The sequence below is a fragment of the Muscardinus avellanarius genome, assembly GCF_963383645.1.
Source record: "Muscardinus avellanarius genome assembly, chromosome: 21".
In the NCBI taxonomy this organism is placed as follows: Eukaryota; Metazoa; Chordata; class Mammalia; order Rodentia; family Gliridae; genus Muscardinus; species Muscardinus avellanarius.
In genome coordinates, this window is record NC_137807.1 from 602,038 (window position 1) to 626,053 (window position 24,016).

The window sequence follows — 24,016 nt, forward strand, 5'->3', positions numbered from 1 at the left end:
CACAATGAATTAACTGTGCACATTTTGGCACAGTATCTGGGGGAAGGTTCTTTTTTTTTTTTTTTCCTTTTTTTGTTCCCCAAGTCTCTTCTCTTCCAAGTCCCAGCATTATCTAAATTCAAAATAAACCAGCCGACTCCTCTGTATTAATCCTCCTTCTCCATCCTCACCCCGGAGGCAGGGGACACCTTCCAGGCCCTCCGCCAGCCCCGGGTGGGCGCCCCGCGCCTTCCCGCCCGCAGCCCCGGCTCCCGCGCGCAACTTCGCAACTCACGCTCGGGCCGGGGGCCTATTTGCCCGGCCCGTTTGGCGGAAGGATCCCTCGCGCGCGCTGCGCCCAACCGTCTCCTCCGCCCCCCGCGCGCCGGCCCCGCCCCTCCGCGCGCCGGCCCCGCCCCTCGCGAGGCCGAGCACGCCTCGCGCGCCCGGGCCCCGCCCCCCGGCGCCCGGGCCCCGCCCCCGGCCCCGCCCCCGGCCCCTAAAGAAGTCCCGGCCGGGCCGCCGCACTCCCCGCGCGCATCCGTGCGCCGCCCGAGGCTGGCTGAGGAGTCGGCGGCCATTTTGTTCTTCTCGTGGTTCCAGTGGGGAGAGAAGGAGGAAGCCGGGAGCGGGGCGGCCTGGGGGTGGGGGGAACCCGCCGCGGCTGCTTGCCACCGCCGCCGCCGCCACCACCGCCTCTGAGCTCGCGGCGCGGGGGGAGCAGGCGTGAGTCCCGGGCGCGAGCCGGCGGCGGCGCCGCTGCGGGAGGGTCGGCGGCGGGACGGCGATGGCGGATATCGATAAACTCAACATCGACAGCATCATCCAACGGCTGCTGGAAGGTGAGCGGGGCGGCGGGGCCGGGGCCCCCCACCTGAAGGCTGGGGCGCGCGAGGGCTCGGAGAGCGCCGCCCCCCCGCGACCCGCGACCCCGCGACCCCCCGTGGCCCCTCGCCCCCCGCGCTCTGCCCCGCCGGGCCCCGGGGAGACCAGACGCCGGAGGGAGCCGCCGCCCCCAAAGCTGTGGCCGCCGGCGGGCTGGGGCAGGGGTCCCGCCGGTGCTGGGGTCCGGGGCTCCGCGCCCCCCGCGGGGGGGAACCCCGCTCCCCTCCCCAAAACGCCTTTGGGGTTGCCCCGGGTCGGGCCGGGCTCGCGCGCTTTCCCCGGCGGGCATCCATCCCGGCGTGCGTCCCGCCCGGGCCGGCGCGGCCGCTGGAGCCATGGCCGGGGCGCCCCCCGCGATCGCCCCCCGCGATCGCCCCCCGCGATCGAGCTCGGCGAGGTAGGCGCTGCTGGCTCCCGGCTGTTTGCAGAAGAAACTGAGACGCGGGAGTGGAGTCGCGGGGAGGACCAAGGTCACGCGGGGAGGGGCAGATGGCAGACCCAGGTAGCCAGGACCTAGAACTTGGCACGCTGCGCTGGCCCTCTAGGAGGGAAGGAGGGAGGTGGCCGGGGAGAGCTGTGGTCTGGCTGGCCTAGGACTAGGGAGGTTGGCAGCCCATTCACGATGAGCTGGAAGAAGAGGTTTGCATTCGAAGAGGGGAGCTAATGTTCGTGACTCGGGCGCGCCTGCTGAGGTGAACTAACCAAGTTTTACCCGCTTTTACCGTCCCAAAACGTTGTTGGGATATAATTGCCCTGAGTGAGGGCGTTGAGCGGGAGCCCCATTGGACCGTGCTGGATCTTTTAAGTAAGTCATTGAAATAAAACTTGTGGAAATAGCTTGAAAATCTTGTACTTTTTTTTTTTTTTTTTGGTGGTGGTGGTACTGGGGATGGGACCCAGGGGCATTCTACTTCCGGGCCGCACCCCCAGCCCTATTTTTTATTCTTTATTTTTGAAACAGGGTCTCTCTGAGTTGGAGAGGGCCTAAGTAGCTGAGGCTGTCTACAAACCACCGTGAGGAGCCTCTCAAAGGGCTGGAATTACAAGTGTGCACCACCACGCCCTGCATACTTTTCTTAATCTAAGTTTTCTGCATTTTCTTTTTATGTGGTGCTGGGGATTGAACACAGGGACATTCTACCTCTGAGGTATACCCCCAGCCCTATTTTCATTATTTTGAAACAGGGTCTCAGTTGCAAAGGGTCTCACTAAGTAGTAGCTGAGGCTGTCTGCAAACCATGATTCTTCTGTCTCAGCCTCCCAAATGCCAGGATTATGATTTTTTATTTTTAACAGGATATCACTAAGTTGCAGAGGGCCTCATTAAGTAGTTATTTTTTATTCTTTATTTTGAAACAGGGCCTCCCTAAGTACCTGAGGCTGTCCACAAACCTAACCGTGATCCTCCTGTCTCAGCCTTCCAAATGCTGAGATTACAAGTGTGTGCCACCACACCTGGCTTCTATTCTTTTTTTTTAAACAGGGTCTCACCAAGTTGCAGAGGGCCTGAGTAGCTGAGGCTGGCTTTGAACCTGTGATCCTTCTGTCTCAACCTTCCAAGTACTGGGATTACAAGCTTGTGCCACCACGCCGGCTTTATTTTTTATTTGGAAACGAGATCTCTCTAGGTTGTGGAAGCTGTACTTGAACCCGCCATCCTCCTGTCTCAGCCTTCCCCAAGTACTGGGATTAGAGGTGTGCGCCACCACGCCCGGCTGCCTTTTATACTTTCTTTACAGAAAAGCTTACTAAATATTACTTAGGACCCCTGAACTGCTCTTGAAATGTCGAGCCATTTGTAGATGAGAACCTCGTCCTTCACTCAGCGCCCAGGGTTTATGTAAGAACTGTTTTTCACACTACTTAATACAGTAATTTATATAAGGCAGCTATTAGGAACCAATTAAAATGTTCTGCTGTAGGAAGGAACCTCTTGGCAAATATTTTAGTTCTGAATTTGGAAAGTCTGTACTTGTAGTCACTTGTATCTCAGTACTTGGGAGGCTGAGAAAGGAGGATTGCAGGGGGGGGCAGCCTCAGCAACTAAGACCTTCTTTCAAAATAAAGACTAAAGTATGGTTGGGGCTGTAGGTAGGAGGTAGGATCCCTCTGGGTTCAGCCCCCAGTACTGCAAAAAAAGACTCAGGTCCTGGTTTGCAGGAGGCATCTTTGTACTGAGCAAGGCTCGCACCAGACTGCGAACCCAGCAAAAGTGCCTGGTTGCCTGACTGCTTCTGTGACTTAAATATGGCCTGTGCCCTAGCTCGCTGGAGAGTGTTCACCAGTTTAACCTTCATATAAGGGTGTGCCTGGAGGTGTTCATATAGTCTTAACTTGGAAGTTGTTTAACCCATGTGCTTGGCTTTGGGTAGAATATGAAACATGTTTATAATAAAAAAAGAAAGTAGTTCCTAGTCCCAAAGACCTGGAGGACAACCATGGTGTGGTGGTGCGCACCTGTGAGCCCAGTACTTGGGAGACAGAGACGGGAGGATAGAAGGTTTAAGGCCAGGACATGATAACTTAGCAAGCCAGCCCGTGTGGTGTGGCAGAGCTCTCAGAAACCTTGTTTCAGAATACAGAATAAAAGCAGGGTCTGTTGGTGCACGCTTGTAATCCCATTACTTGGAAGGCTAGGCTGGAGATTGCAGGTTTGAAGCCAGCAGTTAGGCCATCTGCAACTTAGACCCTGTTTCCAAATAAAAGAATAAAATAGGACTGGGAGAATAGCTCGGAGGTAGAATGCCCCTGGTTCCATCCACATTACCACCAAAAAAATAAAAAAGGGCTAGCGGTGTTGATTGTTGCTTGGAGGTAGAATGCTTCTGGGTTCAATCTCCAGTGCCAAAAAATAAAAAATAAAAAAAGGCTGGGGTTGTGCTCAGTGTTAGAATGCCACTGGGTTCAATCCCCAGTACTACACATAGATAATAAAGACGAGCAGACTTGTCTGAGTATGCTCTGACAGGAGGGTCAGGTTCACAAACAGCCTCAGCTACTAGTGAGGCCCTGTTCCAAAACTTAAAAAAAATAGGTCTGGGGTGTAGCTCAGAGGTAGAATGCCCCTGGGTTTCATCCCCAGTACAGCAAAAAATAAAGACAAGCATAAGCCAAGCCGGGTGTGGTGGTGAACACTTGTAATTCCAGCATTTGGGAAGCTGAGACAGGAGGATCATGGCTGTGGACAGCCTCAGCTACTTAGGCCCTTTTCAACTCACTGAGATCCTGTGTCAAAAATAAAAAATAGGACTACAGGTATAGCTCAGAGGTAGAATGCCTCTGGGTTCTATCCCCAGTACCACAAATAAATAAAGGCAAGTATAATGGTTAAAAAGAATTTTTAAATGCTGAGGAATGAGCCGGGCATGGTGGTGTACACTTGTAATCCCCATGCTTGGGAAGCTGAGACAGGAGGATTGCACAGGTTCAAAGCCAGCCTCAGCTGGCTTAAGAGACCCTGTTTCCAAATAAAATAGAAAATAGGATTGAGAGTGTAGCCGAGAGGTAGAAGGCCCCTTGGTTCCATCCCCAGTACCACCAAAAAAAAAAATGCTAAGGATGAGCCGGGCGTGGTGGCGCACGCTTGTAATCCCCGCACTTGGGAGGCTGAGACAGGAGGATCGCACAGCTCGAAGCCAGCCTCAGCTACTTAGTGAGGCTTTCAGCAACTGAGTGAGACCCTGTTTCCAAATAAAATATAAAATAGGTCTGGGGGTATAGCCCGGAGGCAGAAATTCTCTCGGTTCCAACCTCAGTACCACCAAAAAAAAAATGCTGAGGAATGAAAATAACCATAGTCTTTCCTAATGGTAGATTTTTGGGTGTTTTTTGTTTGTTTGTTTTGTTTTTTTAACCCAGCAGATAATTTTTACAGTGAACTCCAGGTTGCATGTGATTTTATTTTTCCCCCCCTGGTACTGGGCATTTTGCCATCCAGCTATACCCCAGCCCTATTTTTTATTCTTTAGTTTGAAACAGGGTCTCACTAAGAAGCTGAGGCTGGCAGTGAACTGATCCTCCTTTCTCAGCCTCCTGAATGCTGGGATTATGAGCGTGCACCACCGAGCCTGGCTCCCAGCCCCCCCTTCCTTTTTTTTCAGGTCTGGGGATGGAACCCAGGGGCGTTTGACCTCCAAGCTACACCCCCTGCCCCCCCCCCTTTTTTGGTGGTGCTGGGGGTGGAACCCAGGGGCTTTTCTACCTCCGGGCTATACTCCCAGACCTATTTTATATTTTATTTGGAAACAGGGTCTCACTAAGTTGCTGAGAGCCTCACTTAAGTAGCTGAGGCTGGCTTCGAACCTGCGCCATCCTCCTGTCTCCGCCTCCCAGGTGCTGGGATTACAAGCGTGCGCCACCACGCCCGGCTCTTATTCTTTTATTTTGAAACAGGGCCTCACTTAGTTGCGAAGGGCCTCACTAAGTAGCTGAGGCTGTCTGCGAACCGCGATCCTCTGGTCTCAACCTCCCGAATGCAGGCATGCACCACCATACCCGGCTTCCCAGCCCTATTTTTTATTTTGAAACAGGGTCTCACTAATTTGCAGAGGGCCTCACTAAGGAGCCAAGGCTGGCTATGACCTGTGATCCCCCCAAGTACTGGAATTACAAGCATGCATCACTATGCCTGGTTTAGGCTGCCTGTTTTTTTTTTTTTTTTTTTTTTTTTGTTTGTTTGTTTTTTGGTGGTACTGGGGTTCCTGGAAGCCCTTCTACCTTTGGGCTACACTCCCAGACCTATTTTATTTATTTATTTATTTTTTTTTAAATTTGGAAACAGGGTCTCTTAAGCCAGCTGTGCTGGCTTAGAACCTGCGCGATCCTCCTGTCTCCGCCTCCCAAGCGCGGGGATTACAAGCGGGCCGGCATAGGTTGCCTGTTCTAATTCCCTAATTTACAAGTTTGTTGGGAGCTTTTGCCCTTTTTTGTTTTTGTTTTTTGGAAACAGGGTCTCACTAAGTTGCTGAGGCTGGCTTCGAATCTGTGCAACCTTCCTGTTTCAGCCTAGCCTTTGCCCTTTCAAAAGGCATGTTGGCTGTGTACTTATGGTGCCGCCTACCAGGCAGAACAGGAGACACCTAAGGGCCCATCCCACTGAGTTGCGTCCCCAGCACTTTGATTCTGCGTGTCAGTGAAAGGTCCAAGCTGGCCTTGAAACTGCAGTCCTGCCTCTAGCTCCTGAGTAGCTGGATCTACAGGTATGCATCACCATGTCTAGTGCATGAGACCTTTTGTATTCTTACTTTTTTGTGGTGCTGGAAGGCTGAGACGCGGATCCACAGGTTCAAAGCCAGCCACCACAACTTAGCAAGCTCTTCAGCAAGTTAAGACCTGTTTCAAAGCCGAGCGTGGGGTGCACGCTTGTAATCCCTGTGCTTGGGAGGTTGAGACAGGAGGATCGCACAGGTTCAAAGCCAGCCTCAGCTACTTAGGCTCAGCAACTTAGTGAGACCCTGTTTCCAAATAAAGTATGAAATGGGTCTGGGCGTATAGCCTGGAGGTAGAAAGCCCCTGGGCCCCACCCCCAGTACCACACACAAAAAAGACCTGTTTCATAATAACAATAGGGTTGGGGGTGTCGCTCGGGTAGAACCCAGGTAGAACGCCCCTGGATTCAATTCTCAGTGCCAAACATCTATGTATGTGCCCGCGCGCGCGCGCGCACACACACACACACTTATGGGCCCTTGATGATTTGTCTGAAATCATAAGATTTTCCCCTAGTGCCTGCTGGCAACCCATGTCTAGAAGCGAGTGGGTATCAATGATGGCATTAAGAAAATAAGACATAAAATAGAGGTTTGGATGTAGAGTATATGCCATGGTGTTTTATCAAAAGGTGGTTTTAGCCTGTGGAAAGTTAAACATATTTCAGTGAATTGAAGTAACCTAGACACTTGATTGAGAGCAGAGCTGGATGTGCGGCGCTCACCACTGCCCTCGGGAGATGGGTGTGTTCTTTAAACAGGAACCTCTAAATCACAGGCATGGCAGCCAGTTGGAGCAGCGTGGGGGGAGAGGGTGGCCAGACATGGGAGTCAGCCCGCTGGAGACTTTGCAGAGGGGCCTGAGGATACTTTGAGGTTTTGGGGGGGTCATACTGGGCATTGTACCTCTGACGTGTGCCATCAAACACTTTTAAGTTTTTTGTTTTGTTTTGGTGGTGCTGGAGATTGAACATGGGCAGTTCAGCCTTTGAGCTACTCCCTCTGCTCTATTTTTTTTGTTTTGCAACAATCTCTGAGTTGCTGAGGCTGGCCACAAACCTGTGATCCTCCTGGCTCGGTCTCATTAATTTAGTGTGTGTGTGTGTGTGTGTGTGTGTGTTTTACTGGGAATGGCACCGAGGGGTTTTTCTACCTCCGGGCTATACTCCCAGACCTATTTTGTATTTTATTTTCAAACGGTCTCAATAAGTTGCCAAGAGCCTCACTAAGTAGCCGAGGCTTCGCACCTCCTCATCTTAGCTTCCCAAATACTGGGATTACAAGTGCGTCGCCACGCCCAGGTCCTATTTATTTTTTATTTTGAAATAGGGTCTCACTTAAGTAGCTGAGGCAGGCCACGAACCTGTGATCCTCCTGTCTCAGTCTTCAAAGTACTGAGATGACACGTGTGCACCACAACGCCTGGCTTTAAAGAGTTTTGATAACATGTCTGTGGTTTATATTTTTTGTAGAAAATAACTTGCTTGTGGAAATATTTGCTCCCAACTTTTGTTTTTTGAGACTTTTTTCTTTTTGGAACTGGGAAGGCAAGTGCTGTGCCACTGAGCTACATCCTTAATGTTGGGGGGGGGGGTGTTACTAGAGATTGAACCCAGAGGCATTCTACTTCTGAACTACAACCCAGCCTTTTTGTCTTTTTTTTTTTTTTTTTCCTTCACTAGGTTGTTGAGTCTCACCGCTTGTGAGACTGTCCTTGGACCTGGGTTTCTCCTGTCTCAGCCTCCCAAGTGTTGGGATTACATGCATGTGCCACTATACCAGACAATATTGCAAAAATTTACTGGATTTTTTTTTCCCCCAGTACAGGGTTTGGTACCAGGGGCATTCTAGTTCTGAGCTATGCCCCAGCCCTATTTTTTATTCTTTATTTTGAAACAGGGTCTCACTGAATTGCTAAAGACCTTACTAAGCAGCTGAGGCTGTCCGCGAACTGTGATCCTCCAGTTTCAGCCTCCCGAATGCTGGGATTACAAGCGTGTGTCACCACACCCAGCCTGTAGTCATACATCTTAATGGGGTACAAGATGAGAGGCATACATGCACACATCACTTATTTAGCCCTTCCCAGTGCCCTCCCCCTTTCTTCTTCCTCATGTTTGGCTTAGTGATTGATACAGTCTTATTTTTCCAAATCCGTCAAATTCAAGGATAATAATTAACCAAAGTGCTTACATGACTTACTAAGATTGCCACCTACCAGGGTGTGGTGCTGCACACCTGTAATCCCAGTACCTAGAAGGCTGAGATAAGCTTGTAGGTGTAAGGACAGTCTCAGCAAGTAGTGAGGCTCATCAACCTAGCGAGACCCTGTTTCCAAATAAAAAATAAAATTGGGCTGGGAGTGTAGCTCAAAGGTTCAATTCCTCTGAGTTCAATCCCAAGGACCACACACAAAAATTGTCACCTCCTTTATTAGCATTATTTTAAAGCAGCACACCTCTGCTGAGTGATTCTCATGTCGGTTGTGAGTCCTAAAGGTTCTGAGTCTCGGTCAGCTGGGTGGTTTTTGTTAGAATTTGGCCCTTTAGTGTGGCCTTCTTCCAACACGTGAAGCCTTGAGGTGACAAGAGATGCCTTTCCATGCCTCACAAGTCTCAGAATGCCTCGATTTCCTGATAGTTTTCGTTTTAAGGTTTTTGTTTTGCTTTGCTTTCGTTTATTCTGGCATTGGGGATTGAACCCAGGGGCATTCTACTGGAGTTTACCCCCCAGCCCTATTTCATATTTTATTTAGAAATGGATTGCTAAGTCATAAAGGGCCATCCTAGGTTGCTTAGGTTGGCAGTGAACCTGCAGTCCTCCAACATACCTGGCTAGAAGTCAATTCTAACTTGGTATTTTAGTGTATTGATCACTAACATACACAGGTCATGGTTCCCATGCAATGCCTGGCACTCACATTTCTGAGAAATACTTAGAAAGTATCATTCTTGCTCATGAGAATATTTGGAATTTCATTAACATTCAGATGTTGAAATGATACTTACTATTTGGAATGCTCTGCTAGGAAGTTAGGAGAAGACCTTTACTATGCCAACTTGTGTGTGTGTGTGTGTGTGTGTGTGTGTGTGTGTGTGTGTGTGTGTTGCTGGGGATTGAACCCAGGGACATTTCTACCCCTGAGCTACAGCCCTTTTGTGTGTGTGTGCGCACAGTACTGGATATATTACCCAAGGGGGATTCTGCCTCTAACTACATCCCCAGCCCTCTTTTTTAAATTTATTTATTTATTTATTTATTTATTTTTTGGAAGGTTGTTGCACAGGGTCTAAGTAGCTGAGGCTGGTTACAAATCTGGAATCCTCCTGCCTCGGCCTCCCAAGTACTGGGATCTCAAGGGTGCGCCACCACACCCGACTCCCTTTTTCTTTTTTTTTTCTTTTTTTTTTTTCCTTTTTCTGCAGTACCGGGAATGGAACTCAAGGGCATTGTACCTCTGAGCTACACCCCCACCCCTATTTTTTTATTCTTTATTTTGAAGCAGGGTTTCACTGAGTTGCACAGGGCATCACTAAGTAGTAGCTGAGGCTACCCACAAACCACAGTCCTCCTGTTACAGCCTCCCAAATGCTGGGATTACAAGTGTGCGCCACCATACCCAGCTGCCCTATCTTATTTTGAGGCAGTCTTGCTAGGTTCCTGAGAGCCTTAAGTTGCTACAGCTAACTTCAAATCTGCAATCCTCCTGTCTCAGTTTCCCGTGTCCTGGGCTTATAGGGGTGCACCACTGTGCTCAGCACAATTTTTTTTTAAGGAGCACCGACTGTATAATTGGATTTTGGTAGCTTGGGTCCTACATCTGTTCCTTTGGTCTGGAAGTTGAATGTTGGACAGTGATTAGGTGAAAGGTAGTATGGTGACCTGGAGCCCTGTGTCCTTCCAAGCTCTGGCCTGGGCCTTAGTCACCCAACTCCAACATCCAAAATGAGGGTGGTACTCCTTGACTTGATAGCATCCTTCAGAGGATTAAAGGGCAATATGGAGCACCTTAGCACCGTGCCCAGAAGATAGTGAATGCCAGCCACAACTCACTTCTATTTGATAGGCCTTGCAAATAGTTACTTGTGTGTGTGTGTGTGTGTGTGTGTGTGTGTGTGTGTGTGTGTGGTGGTACTGGGGTTCCTGGAAGCCCTTCTACCTCCGGGCTACACTCCCAGGTCTATTTTATATTTTTATTTGGAAAATAGGGTCTCTTAAGCCAGTGTGGCTGGCTTCGAACCTGCACGATCCTCCTGTCTCTGTCTCCCAAGCTCGGGGATTACAAGCGCGCGCCACCACGCCTGGCCTTACGTGGATTTTTATGTTGGCAACTTTTAATAAATATTAGTGTTCATACGGACTACTAAAACCCATTTGAATATCTTTTTGAAATTAGAGCCACCCTAAATAACACAGAAGGCTAAAACAGGAATATCATGTGTTTGTGGCCAGTGTGTACTAATTTAGTGAGACCCTGTTTCATAATAAATAAAATAGAGCTGGGGGTATAGCTCAGTGGTAGAGCGCCCCTCCCCAGATTCGGTCCTCAGTACTGCATGCACGGTCACCCTTTTTTATTATTGTTATTGGAGGTTGAACCCAAGGGCTTTCTTCCTCTAAGCTACCCTCAGCTCTGTTTTGTTTTTTATTGTGAAATAGAGTTTTGCTAAATTGCTGGGGCTGGCCTCAAACCCGCGACCCTCCTGTCTTAGCCTCCCATGTACTGAGATTTTAAATGTGTACCACCACACCTGGTCATCCTGAATTTTCATAATGAAAATAATACGGTAAAGTCTGGTAGGAAAATGACACTATTGCTTTGTAATTTTAAAGAACAGAAACAGTTTTTGTGAGAGTTGGAAGTATAGTCTTAGAGTATATTTTATTCTAAGGCCATAAGTCGAAAGTACTTAAAGATGGATCCAAAGCAGGAGTTGGTGGCACGTAGCTGCGATCCCAGTACTCAGGAGCTGAAACAAGGGTCACAGGTTCAAGAGCAGCCTCGGTAACTTAGTACGGTCTGTTTTCCAGATAGAATCGGGTTGGGAAGCCAGGCGTGGTGGCGCACGCCTGTAATCCCAGCACTTGGGAGGCTGAGACAGGAGGATTATGCAAGTTCAAAGCCAGCCTCAGCTACTTAGGCTTTCAGCAACTCAGTGAGACCCTGTTTCCAAATAAAATAGAAAATAGGTCTGGGAGTGTAGCCTGGAGGTAGAAAAGCCTCTGGGTTCCACCCCCAGCACCACAAGAAAAAAGAATAGGGCTGGGCGGGTAGGTCAAGGACGGGAGGCCTCTGAGCTCAGTTCCTGAGTGCCACAAAAGTAAACGCATAAATGTAGCAGTGGAAGCCCAGGAAGTTGATAGGAGCTCTGATCAGAAGGAGCCCGCTGTCTCTACAGGCGTCATACCCCAGGAGCCGCAGAGGTGTTCTTCCGGAGACAGGAGGGAGCCGCTCGTTAAGAAGCGTGGGACTAGCTGAAGAAAATTCAGCTTAAAACCAGAAGCTTCTAGGAGTTCCCTTCTAGCCAAAAATAGTTTCCTGCTGGGCACTTTGCCCACATCTCCAGTTAACTTGCGAGATCACTGCTTGCGCTGTCTGGGCAGTGAAGCCAGGATCCTGCCGCCTTTCGTCAAGAGTGTTGCTTGGGTAATGGCGTGTGCTTGGAATCCCAGTACTTGGGAGGCTGAGACAGGAGGATTGCTGTTTTGAAGCCAGTCTTTATTATTTTATTTTATTTATTTATTTTTTTTGCAGGTCTGGGATGGAACCCAAGGGTATTTGAACTCCAAGCTACACCCCCTGCCCTATTTTTCATTTTTCATTTTGGAAGAGTCTCAACGGGCCTCACTAAATAGCTGAGGCTGTCCAAGAACCACGATCCTCCTGTCTCAGCCTCCCCAATGCTGGGATGACAAGCGTGCGCCACCATGCCTGGCTTAAAGCCAGTCTTGGCAACTTAGCAAGGCTCTCAGCAACCTAGTGAGACCCTGTTACCAATTAAGAAATGAAATCAGACTGGGGGTAATAACTTAGAGGTCAAATGTCTCTGGGTTCGATCCCCAGTGCCGCAAAAAAGTGTTGCTTGGTTCTCTCCTGCGTGTGTCTGGACAGAAAAGAACACTTGGGCTCTCAGGGACGCTTTGCTTTCAGTTGCTGTTGTCTGTTTCTGTCTTCCTCGAGGTTATCATGACTGCACTTCCCCTCTTATTTAGCTTCTTGTTTTAGAACTTTAATCAGAAAGAAGCTGTTAGTATTTTAGTTGATTTTTTGGGGGGGGTCTTGGAAACCCTTCTACCTCCAGGCTACACTCCTAGACCTGTTTTTATATTTTTATTTGGAAACAGGGTCTCAGACTTAGGCCAGCACAAGCGTGCCCACCACGCCCGGCAGTTGAGGTTCCTTTTCCAGTATATTTTGGAGTCCTGGCTGACTCCCTCTCCAGCCCTGTCTCTCGTCGTTTTCTCTTCCTTTTGTGTTTCAAGACTATCCCTTGTCTTGTAGTGTCCTTCCTTGCTTAGCATTTTTTGAAAAATAAATCCTGCTCTTCATACTGTTCTTTTCTGCTCAGCTTGCTTCGTCAGAGTTCCGGTTTGAGGCCATTTAGGCTGAAGGGTGGTTTACCTAGGGCAGTACTTCTCAAGCCTGGACATCGCTCTTCTAATGGGAAAAGGATTCTCGGCGTACACAGCATGTTTCTTACTTGAGTTGTTTTTATTGCTCCGTATTATGGTTACTTAGGTTTGTTTTTTTTTTTTTTTTACTGAATGAAGCTGTCGCTGGTCTTTAGCCATTATGCTTACAGTCTTATGATGTGAATACAGAGCCCCTAGAACCAGTAAAATTTTAACTAGCAATATGATTCCATTTGATGGATTTTTGTGGGTTTTGTTAAATCACTGGATCATGAGTTTAATGATGAAAGGAGTGGCCTTAGTTTTTCTCTTTAGTCTGGCCTTGTATTTTTAGTTCAGATTCAGAGAATGCCTGCTTTTATGTTTTTGGTTTTTTATTCCCCCCGGTACCGGGGATGGGACTCCAGGGACATTGTACTTCTGAGCTACACTCCCAGTCCTATTTTTTATTCTTTGTTTTATTTATTTTTATTTTATGTGGTACTAGGGGTAGAACCCAGGGGCTTTTCTACCTCTGGGCTATACTCCCAGACCTATTTTATATTTTGTTTGGAAACAGGGTCTCACTAAGTAGCTGAGGCTGGCTTCAGACTTGTGCAATCCTCCTGTCTCTGCCTTCCAAGCGCTGAGATTACAGGGGTGCGCCACCATGCCAGGCTTATTCTTTTTTGTGGTACTGGGGTTCCTGGAAGCCCTTCTATCTCCGGGCTACACTCCCAGACCTATTTTTACATTTTTATTTTGGAAACAGGGTCTCCTAAGCCAGTGCACACAGCTGGCTTTGAACCCGCGCGATCCTCCTGTCTCCGCCTCCACACCACGCCCGGTTTATTCTTTGTTTTAAAACATGGTCTCAACGCCGGGCGTGGTGGGCACGCTTGTAATCCCCGCGCTTGGGAGGCGGAGACAGGAGGATCGCGCAGGTTCGAAGCCAGCCGCACGTGCTGGCTTAGGAGACCCTGTTTCCAAATAAAATTGTAAAAAACAGGTCTGGGAGTGTAGCCCGGAGGTAGAAGGGCTTCCAGGAACCCCAGTACCACCAAAATAAATAAATAAGTAAAACATGGTCTCAAGCTGGGTGTGGTGGCGCAATTTGTAATCCCAGCATTTGGGAGGCTAAGACAAGAGGATTGTGGTTCGCTGCCAGCCACAGCTACTTAGTCCCTTGCAACTCAGTGAGACTGTTTCAAAATAAAGAATAAAAAATAGGGCTAGAAGTGCCTGTCACCCAGAGGTAGAATGCCCCTGGGTTCCATCTCCACTATCACTGGAGGGAGGGAGGGAGGGAGGGAGGGAGGGAGGGAGGGAGGGAGATCTCACCGAGGGCTGTCTGCCAACAGCGATCCTCCTGTCTCAGCCTCCCTCCCTCCCGAATGCTGGGAATGCTGGGATTACAAGCGTGCCCCGCCACGCCCTTGCTTTTATAAAAGTCTTTTGTGCAAAAGAAATAGGCTTGAGTGTAACTCTTGAGCATATGCAGGCTTTGCTATTCAGACTCCACTGGCAGGAAGGCCTGCTGGACTGTCCTGATGTAAAATCGAGGTGTGCTTTAGTTCAGTGCTGTTTCATCTGTATTTAATGCTTACCTAATTTGCCACAACCAGAACCAAAGAAAATCTGCTACTGCTATTTTCCCTAGCTAGTGATGAAGGGCCGCAGCGCTGGCCGGGAGCTGCGGAGTTGAGGGCGCCCGGGCTGTGGGCAGCTTCTCTCTCCTCTCGCTTCTTGTGTTGAAATGAGGGGAAATCTGTGGGCCTCCGTCACTAGATACAAGCATGATTGTAAACACAGATGCAGGACCAGAGATTGTACAAAATATGTGCATTGAGCCTGTGTGGGGCGTTTTTTAATCAGATGAAAACATTAACTTTTTTGTAGATAAGTAAGAGACCCTTGATCTCCAGTCTTCTGGAAAAGACTTGGATATGATTCTGAGCATTTCTAATCCCGCATCTTAAAATAAATAAGCAGTTCTTAGGACAAATTTGGCAGCACGACAGTCTAAAGTCGGCCGCGATCACTGCTACTATTGTCATGCCAGCAAATGCTAATTTACTTGCTGGCTGGAGAAGACAGGGCCGGCTGGAGGTGCCGGGGCTTCAGCAGTAGTGAGGCCAGGTAGCACCCCTCGGTACGGAGGGTGCAGCTTCGACGGAAGTCCAGTCTGAGGTTCCCAGGCTCTGATGGGGCATTAGAAGCGAGCTCTTTGTAAGCGTCCTGGAAAGGGGGCCAGACAGCAAGGTAGGTCAACCACTAATGCCCCTCTTGACGTAAACCTTGTGTCTTCTCGGCATTTCGCGTTTTTACATTAAATTTTATTTTGACTCGGAGCTAATTGGGGCTTTCTCTCCTACAGTGAGAGGGTCCAAGCCAGGTAAGAATGTCCAGCTCCAAGAGAATGAAATCAGAGGACTGTGCTTAAAGTCTCGGGAGATTTTTCTCAGTCAGCCTATCCTGCTAGAACTTGAAGCGCCACTCAAGATATGTGGTAAGTCACGACACCGGGAGCTGTCTATGGCTGCATCGTCAAACGGGGTCAAGGGTGTGTTTTGCCCTGTGTTTGCTAGTAGGATCACGCCCTGTCTACTTACAGGCTTGAACCTACTTAGAGTTAAAATAGTAGCTTTACAACAAATGCCTCTAATGGGTGTGCTGCAGCTTTTAAAAAAAGTATTTTACTGATGGAATATCAGCATTACAGGAAAAAAAGTGAAACTAAATCTCTGAATTACACCGCTTACGGTGCGCTGGTCTTACTTAAAAATAGAACTTGCACTGCGCTGTTTTGTCCTTACACTGTTGCGCAGAGCAGTTAATGTACTATACATACACTATGAAAGTAAACTTCATTAACATTTGGCTCTGTGGAAAAACTTGGGTGGATTTTTAAAGGGAAGCGCTCTGGCATTTTCTGGCAGGGAGAAACTGCTGGCTCGGGCCTGAGTGTGTGTTGACACAGGACCTGGAGACTGAGCTGTCAGAGCTGATAGTGATCAGCCAGCTTGAAAGGAAAACCATACTACTTTACAAGGAGGTGTGCCGGGATGTAATACACCTTTCCATAGAATAAATTCTTAATCAGTTAAATTTTGTGTGAGGTTTTCTATGTACACGTGTAATTATTACAGTCAAACTAAATATAAGATTGAAAGTTAGTGTTGGCCATCAGACCCATTAGAGGTCAGTGCCGTTGTGCGATGGCTGGTAATTTTTTCTGAAGCTTAGTTGGCCGTTGTGTTATAAGGGTGTAACTCTAACCAAATTGTTGTCTTCAGGTGACATCCATGGGCAATACTATGATTTGCTTCGACTCTTTGAGTACGGTGGTTTCCCACCAGAAAGCAACTACCTGTTTCTCGGGGACTATGTGGACAGGGGGAAGCAGTCTCTGGAGACCATCTGCCTCCTACTGGCCTACAAAATCAAGTATCCCGAGAATTTCTTTCTTCTCAGAGGGAACCATGAATGTGCCAGCATCAATAGAATTTATGGATTTTATGATGAATGTAAGTATTTTCTACATCTAAGGAAGGGTTGATTTACTCTGTCCTGAGCTGAAATGTCAAATGCTTCTGTTAGAATTGTGAAGGTTTAGTCAGGCATCGTGTGGCACGCGCTTGTAATCCCCACGCTTGGGATGCTGACACAGGAGAATCACAGGTTGAAGGCTAGCCTTAGCTACTTACTGAGGCCCTTTGCAACTTAGACCCTGTTTCAAAATAAATAATAAAAAATAGGCCAGGGGTGTAGCTCAGAGGTAGAATGCCCCCGGGTTCAGTTTCCAGTACTGCAAACAAAAAGAAAATGGTCAGGGTGTAGATGGGGTGTTAAAATCTCATCATGTTCTTCCTTTTTTTTCTTCCGGAACTGGGTGTGGAGCCTTAGGGGCATTCTACCTCTGAGACCCCCCAGTCCGATTTTTTATTCTTTGTTTTGAAACACAGTCTCGCTGAGTTGCAAAGGGCCTCACTAAATAGCTGAGGCTGTCCGTGAACTCCAGTGCTCCTGTCTCAGCCTCCCCAATGCTGGATAAAAAGCATGCACCATTACGCCTGGCTTTGGGAAATGGTGCTTACTTTCCTAAAATACTGAGTGGAGAAAGCAAAATAATAAACTTTTTTTGGTAATAATTTACACATTTTGAGGTTCATTTGGGGCTGTTTATTTGAAGGTGCACTTTAAGTTGATTATTGACAGAAATGAGTGTGTGTGTGTTACTTGAACTCCAAGTTATATCCTCAGCTCTTTTATGGTACTGGGGTTCCTGGAAGCCCTTCTTCCTCCGGGCTCCACTCCCAGACCTATTTTATATTTTTGAAACAGGGTCTCTTACGCCAGCGCGGCTGGCTTCGAACCTACGCGATCCTCCTGTCTCCGCCTCCCAAGCGCGGGGATGACAAGCGTGCCCACCGCGCCCGGCCTCTCCTCAGCTCATTTTAATCTGGAAACGTCTCACCAGTTTGCTGGGGGTCTTTTCTTAGGTTGCCGAGGCTGTCTTCAAACCTGTGATTCTCTTTTCTTAGCCTCCCAAGCATTGGGATTATAGGTGCGCACCACCAGACCTAGCTAGAAATGAGATTAAGTCTCAGAAATAGCCAGTTTGGTAGAGGGTTTGTTTGTTGTGGGCCTGGGGGCGGGACCCAGAGACATTGACCTCGGAGCTACACACCCTGCCCTATTTTTTTTTTTTTGAAACAGGGTCGCACTGAGTTGTGGAGGGCCCTAAGTAGCTGAGGCTGGCCACAAGCTGTGATTCTCCATTCTCAGCCTCCCGAATGCTGGGATTACAAGTGCCACCATGCCCAGCTGGTAGAGGCTTTTGATTATTGTTTTAAGCACACATAAACTGTTAACAAGGTTTGAACCCTTGCTCCTACCGTCTTTGGTGTTTGTTTTGCCAGGAGAGGCAAAAGTTAAGAGGCTGTGGTTAAGGAGCTTGGTTCCTTAGCACTGGCCGAGCGACCGGGAGGTCTGCGCAGCCTCCTGCACGCGGTCGTGACCTGTGCCCTATAGACTACAGACGCTTCCTCTCCTGCACAGACCGCGGGCTGACGTCCCTGTTGGATGCGCACCTTGGAGAGGATCCAGCCGCAGACCTTGCCTCCTCCAGCCACCTTCCCTTTGTAGGCGTTTTCTGCTCCCTGGCCTTGAGATGGAGCTGATAGACAAGGGGAGGCGCCTGCGTTCTGGACTGACAAGCTGGAGCGATGAGCCATCAAGGAAATACTAATAAAGCAGTCACATTCTGTAGGTAGTGAGGTTGAGGGCAGGTATTAGTTCAGGTTTCTTTAGGAGAAAGGTAGCAGTGGCCTGCATAAAAGACAGGCATAGCAAAAGGTGCACTAACTGCCTTTAGAAGTGGGGAGCTGGTCCAGACCCGGGGAGGCTGAGAACAGAGGGTCACAGGTTTGAGGACAGCCAGCCCCGGCAACTTGGTGAGAGCCTGTTCCCAAGTAAAAAATAAAATTGGACCGGGGGTGTATCTCAGAGGTAGAATACCTCTGGGTTCAATCCCTCCAGTACCACAAGGAAAAAAGAGAGAAAGAGAACTGCCTGTAACTGAGATTGGATAGAGTAGATTTCAAACAGGATTGGTGCTGCCTGATGATAGTTGGGGTTTGATGGTAATCCTTAATCATTATCCTCTCACGAATTATGTTTGTGTGTAGGGGGATACTGAGGCAGAAACCAGGGGGCTTCTACCTCCAGGCTATACCCCCAGCCCTATTTTTTTTTTTTTTTCATTTGTAAACAGGCTCTCCTAAGTTGCTGAGGCTGACTTTGAACCTGCAATCCTCCTGTCTCCACCTCCCATATCTTCAGATTATAGGCGTGAGCCACCACACCCAGCTTCCTCTCAGGAATTCTGATATCACAGTCTGGAATTTTAAAATATTTCATGTAAAAGCCAGGCACAGTGGCACACATTTGTAATCTCAGTGCTTGGGAGGCTGAGATCAGAGGATTGCGCAGGTTTGAAGCCATCCTTGGCAATTTAGCAAGGTCTTCTGCAACTTATACCCCTATTTCCAAATAAGAAATAAAATCGGGTTGGGAATATAACTTGGAGGTAGAATGAATGCATCTAGGTTCAATTCCAGAGGTTTTTGTTTGTTTTGTGGTTTTTTGTTGTTGTTTTTTTGTTTTTTTTTGGGGGGGGTTGTAATAGAGATGGAACCCAGGGGCCTTCTACCCCTGGGATAAACCCCCAGGCCTATTTTTAAAATTTATTTATTTTTATTTATTTATTTATTTTTGGTGGTACTGGGGTTCCTGGAAGCCCTTCTACCTCCGGGCTACACTCCCAGACCTATTTTTACATTTTTTTTATTTGGAAACAGGGTCTCCTAAGTCAGCGCACGCGGCTGGTTTCGAACCTGCGTGATCCTCCTGTCTCTGCCTCCCAAGCGCGGGGATTACAAGCGTGCCCACCACGCCTGGCTCCAGGCCTGTTTTATAGTTTATTTAGAAACAAGATCTCACGAAGCTGCTGAATGAAGCTGGCTTCCTACCTGCAATCCTCCTGTCTCGGCCTCCCACATACTGGGATTGCAGGCGTGCCCCTTGGGACTGCCCAGGAGATTAAGACGGCCTAGTTTCGCTTACTTAAAATCACCAGCCATCCTGAGGGAGTGGCGCTGGAGAACGGCGGCCCTGTAACTGTCCACGTTTTCACAGGTAAAAGAAGATACAACATTAAACTTTGGAAAACTTTCACAGACTGCTTTAACTGTTTACCGATAGCAGCCATCGTGGATGAGAAAATATTCTGCTGTCATGGAGGTAGGTGGGTTTCGTTCGTTCCACAGGGTGGACGCTGGCACTTGGGAGCCGCCACTGGAAGGGCCTCCTCTGAGTGGCCTCGTCGGGCCGCATCTCCACCTCGACCCAGAGGATCATGTGGTGGAAGTCGGGACCAGGCAGTGGGTTTGTTACAGGGGGTTCTGGGCTCTGTAGCAGTTTGATATTTTTAAGTGTAAGAAGAGCCAACATAGTAATACACTGATGTTGTAGTGAGGCCTTGTCCCTGCCCTCCTGCACTGATGCAGATCTTGGTAGTTAGGCATGAGATTTTTAAGGCAGATAAGAACAGACCCCACTTTAGCTGGCCACGTGGACTGGAGGATGGTCTGGACAGCAGAGAGTTGCAGGAGCTGCCTCGCACCCGAGCACTCTGTCCTGCCGTCCGCGGTGGCGGTGCCTGGAGGTCCACAGAGGAGGAGTGTTGGAAGTCGCTGGTTTGAACTCCAGTGTTCTGTGTGTTGAACTGTCCTGTACTGTGGACACGTTCCAGGACACATTGGGCTGCATTTCTTGTTTGTGCAGCACTGGAGATGAAGCCCAGGGCCTCGTGCATACTGAGCCTTTGAGACTTGTAGCTGTTTTTTCTTTTAACCAAAACTAAGCAAGTAAAACATAGCCATAGACTTAGTTACGCTCTGGGTGCAGAGTTGCTGTTAGTGTAGTGACTTCTTTTGAACAATTCTGCTTTCTTCCATTGTTTTTCTTTATTTTAATAGGTTTATCACCAGATCTTCAATCTATGGAGCAGATTCGGCGAATTATGCGACCAACCGATGTGCCCGATCAAGGTCTTCTTTGTGATCTTTTGTGGTCTGACCCCGATAAAGATGTCTTAGGCTGGGGTGAAAATGACAGAGGCGTGTCCTTCACATTTGGTGCAGAAGTGGTTGCAAAATTTCTCCATAAGCATGATTTGGATCTTATATGTAGAGCCCATCAGGTATTGACTTTGACTTTTACATGTACCTTACGAGCATGTGTGTGAGCGCAGGTTCTCCTAGTTGATTTTGGTGGGTAGGTATTGCTTATTTATACAAATGTTTCTGGAAATGACCTACACGACTATCAGGCTCAGCGGGAAACTGAAGAGTGGGTTAACTCACCTAAAACATGCATCTACTTACACTGAAAAAACTTTGTTTCCAAGGTGGTTGAAGATGGATATGAATTTTTTGCAAAGAGGCAGTTGGTCACTCTGTTTTCCGCACCCAATTATTGTGGAGAGTTTGACAATGCAGGTGCCATGATGAGTGTGGATGAAACGCTGATGTGTTCCTTTCAGGTAGAGTGTATTTTTGGCGTTATTTCCTGTTGCTGAGTGTGCGTTTTGCTGGCCTAAAAAGAAAGAAGAGCTGGGTGTGGTGGCGCACACTTGTGATCCCAGTTTTTGGGAGGCTGAGGAGGAGGATCGTAGGTTTGCAGCCAGCCTCAGCTACTTAGGCCCTCCACAACTTACACCCTATTTCAAATACAGAATAAAAAAATGGTTGGGGTATAGCTCAGAAATAGAGTGCCCCTGGGTTCCATCCCCAGTACCACAAAAAAGAAAGGGTTGCTTTCTACCTGCTGCTCACTTTATAGTGAGTAGGCTGTATTTTTATTTACTGTAGCCAGTGTCTGTCCTAGTTGAGTAGTGTGTGGAATCCCTTTTAAAGAGAAGAGATTATCATGGAACCCTTCTCCAGTGTTGAACTTAAACAGGTTTAAATTGCTTAAATAAGTAAGGACAGCCGGGCGCGGTGGGCACGCTTGTCATCCCCGCGCTTGGGAGGCAGAGACAGGAGGATCGCGCAGGTTTGAAGCCAGCCGCACGCGCTGGCTTAGGAGACCCCGTTTCCAAATAAAAATGTAAAAATTGGTCTGGGAGTGTAGCCCGGAGGTAGAAGGGCTTCCAGGAACCCCAGTACCACCAAAAAAAAAAAAAAGGACAAAACAGTTTATGACTTCCCTTGTGCTGAAGGCCCTGCAGTGCAGTCTGAGGCCGTGCCGTCCGGCGGCGCTGGGCCTGTGTGGTTCTTGCAGCCCTGCCCATGCCCAGTGTGCCGCATGGCTGGTTATTCAGTCCCACCTGCTCTTCGGCCGGATGGCCGTGGCGCCTTGTGACGTAATTGGCCTTTGCTCGGCACAGAGCATCACTGCGCTCGCATTTGCTTATTAAGAGAAGCACTAGCTCCAAGCTGACAAATAGCAGCCCCGCCTTGAAGGCTGTGGCAGTCATCGGCTAAACGGATCCTTCCGCAGCTCCCAGAGACTGCACAGACCCTACAGAGCTCTGCCTCGCCCACCCTGCTGTCAGAAGAGGGGCAGCGAGGGCGCTTAGTTAGGGTTGTCCTTTTACCCACGGGAGGTCGGCGTTCGCAGGGTGCCTTCTGTATCTTGTTCGTCATGTGTGGGTTGTGTTCATTGTGCCAGGGGGCTTTCAAAATTGTTGGGGCAGACTTAAACATCTAGAAGTTTTTTGAACAAAAGATTCAGATGATACTTTAAAACTCTTAGAAGCCAGGCATGGCTGGTGTTGCACGCTTGTAATCCCAGTACTTGGGAGGCTGAGACAGAAGGATCACAGGTTCACAGCCAGCCTCAGCTACTTAGTGAGACCCTCCACAACTTAGATCCTGTTTCAGAATAAAGATAGTAAGGCTGGGGGGTGTAGCTCAGACATAGAGGGCCCCTGGGTTTAATCTCCAGTACCCAGCCCCCCCCAAAAAAAAAAAAAAAAACTAAGATTTTGGGCTGAATATATTTTCTAAAGTGCACTGTTTTGTTTTTTCTTTTTAAATCTTTTCAGATTTTAAAGCCTGCAGAGAAAAAGAAGCCGAATGCCACAAGACCCGTAACACCTCCCAGGGGTATGATCACAAAGCAAGCAAAGAAATAGATGTCGTTTTGGCACTGCCTAGCTGGGACCTGTAACATAGCGCGCATACCCTCCTCTCTCGAGCCACAGTGTGCTGGCCGGCTGCTCAGGCACATCTGTGTTGTGGCCCCTTCCGTTTTGGGTTGGTCAGTGGCGTTTGCTGGTTATAGCAGCAAATGAAAGACACTCCACTCCCAAGAGATAGTTTTTGTTTTTTAATCCCTGACTCCTTTTGCAAACAACTTAATAATGGTGTTAAACTTGTATACCCAGACAGTTCATCCTGTCTAAGGGGTAGGTGTACAGTCGATCCTTTTTTATTTCAGTCTGACCCATGAACAATGTAAATGCTCGTTTTCTTTAGGATATAGAGAGCCCTAGGGTGCACGCACTCTGCGTGTTGCTGTCATAAGATGCACACTGTCCATACAACCACTGTGAACATGGTTTTTATTTCTTTCAAAGGGATTGCTTTTCCTCATTGTCTTGTCGTGTACAGACTAGTTTTTATAGCTATCAAAAAGTAGGAATAACTTCCAACCTTGCCAGCGTCACTGGTATGATGTCTATTTAATTAAAGCACACTTTCCCCGACCTGCCGTATACCTAAAATGACGATTAAAGCCATCCTTCAAAATGTCTGTGACTCCTTCCGAAAGCCACAGTTAGTGTTGGAATGGTGTTGGCGCGGCCCTGAGCCCAGGGTGGCGCGGGCGTCTGTGCACACGCTGCCTCTCGGGAATTCAAAAACAGGTTTTTGATTTTGAGTAGCAATTAGTGATATAGTGCTGTTTAAGCTATTAATGACTAAAGTTGATAACATTTTGTACAATTTCCATATAGTCTATTCATTAAGTGATCTTTTTACAGTTGGATCAGGCCTGAACCCGACCATTCAGAAAGCTTCAAATTATAGAAACAATACTGTTCTATACGAGTGACCGATTGTGCTTTCTTTGGCCTACACTCTTTATTCTGCGGTGAAGTTGAGGCTTATAAGTCAAAACAAAGGAACTAACTTGCTATCCACCAGTTTATACAGAACTCAAAGTATCTATGACTTTTTTAAACTAAGATCTGTTAAAAATAAATCTGTTTCAGCAGATGACCGTGTACCATACCATGTGGTGAAAATGAATTGAGAGTTATTAAATGATGAACTTGTTAAACCTTCTCAGTGTCTATTTATCAGCACAGCACACACAGGAGAATGTCGATGGCATAGCGCATAGATTTTAATGAATAAAATTGCTCTGGAAACCAGTTTCATCTCCAGTTGTCTTCCTTGCAGTAGGGTTTCCAGGGTGGGTCCAGCCACAGGTGCTGGGGTCCTTTGATCCCACTAGATGGGCCGCCCGCCCTGCTGGGAGGCGGCCCGGCTCTGTCTCCTGGAGCCTGAGCCAGCGGCACTCCTGGGGCTCCGCCTCCTGCGTCACCTTCGTCCTCATGTGGAGCGGGTGTTGACTGCCTGTCGGTGTTTCAGAGGATGCTGGGAGCAAGGGCTGAGTGCACGGTGCCGGGCAGGCCTCCCAGGTACGTGGCCCAGGTCTGCTGTGGTCCAGGGAGGCTGGGCCTCACGACCTCCCTCCTCTGCATTGTGCGGCGACTTGTACGAGGTGTTCTCCCAGGCCATTGACCTTGGAGAGGAAGG

At 48.4% G+C, this 24,016-nt stretch overlaps 1 protein-coding gene across 11 annotated transcripts; it reads left to right on the forward strand.

Moving 5' to 3' along the window:
• Positions 1–633: 633 nt before the first annotated feature.
• On the forward strand, positions 634–23,306 carry PPP1CC (protein phosphatase 1 catalytic subunit gamma; the record flags this gene model as incomplete). Of its 11 annotated transcripts, none has more annotated exons than XM_080717420.1 (8): positions 634–821; positions 15,061–15,192; positions 15,980–16,210; positions 19,383–19,487; positions 20,225–20,448; positions 20,656–20,790; positions 22,297–22,357; positions 23,236–23,306. In XM_080717420.1, the coding sequence occupies exons 1-8, from the start codon at positions 767–769 to the stop codon at positions 23,304–23,306; spliced, it is 1,014 nt and encodes a 337-aa protein (XP_080573546.1). In that variant the 5' UTR covers positions 634–766. The 11 variants fall into 11 exon arrangements, with proteins under 11 accessions (XP_080573546.1, XP_080573549.1, XP_080573553.1 ...); XM_080717423.1 differs by having other exon boundaries at positions 23,245–23,306; XM_080717427.1 differs by having other exon boundaries at positions 22,306–22,357.
• Positions 23,307–24,016: the final 710 nt, after the last annotated feature.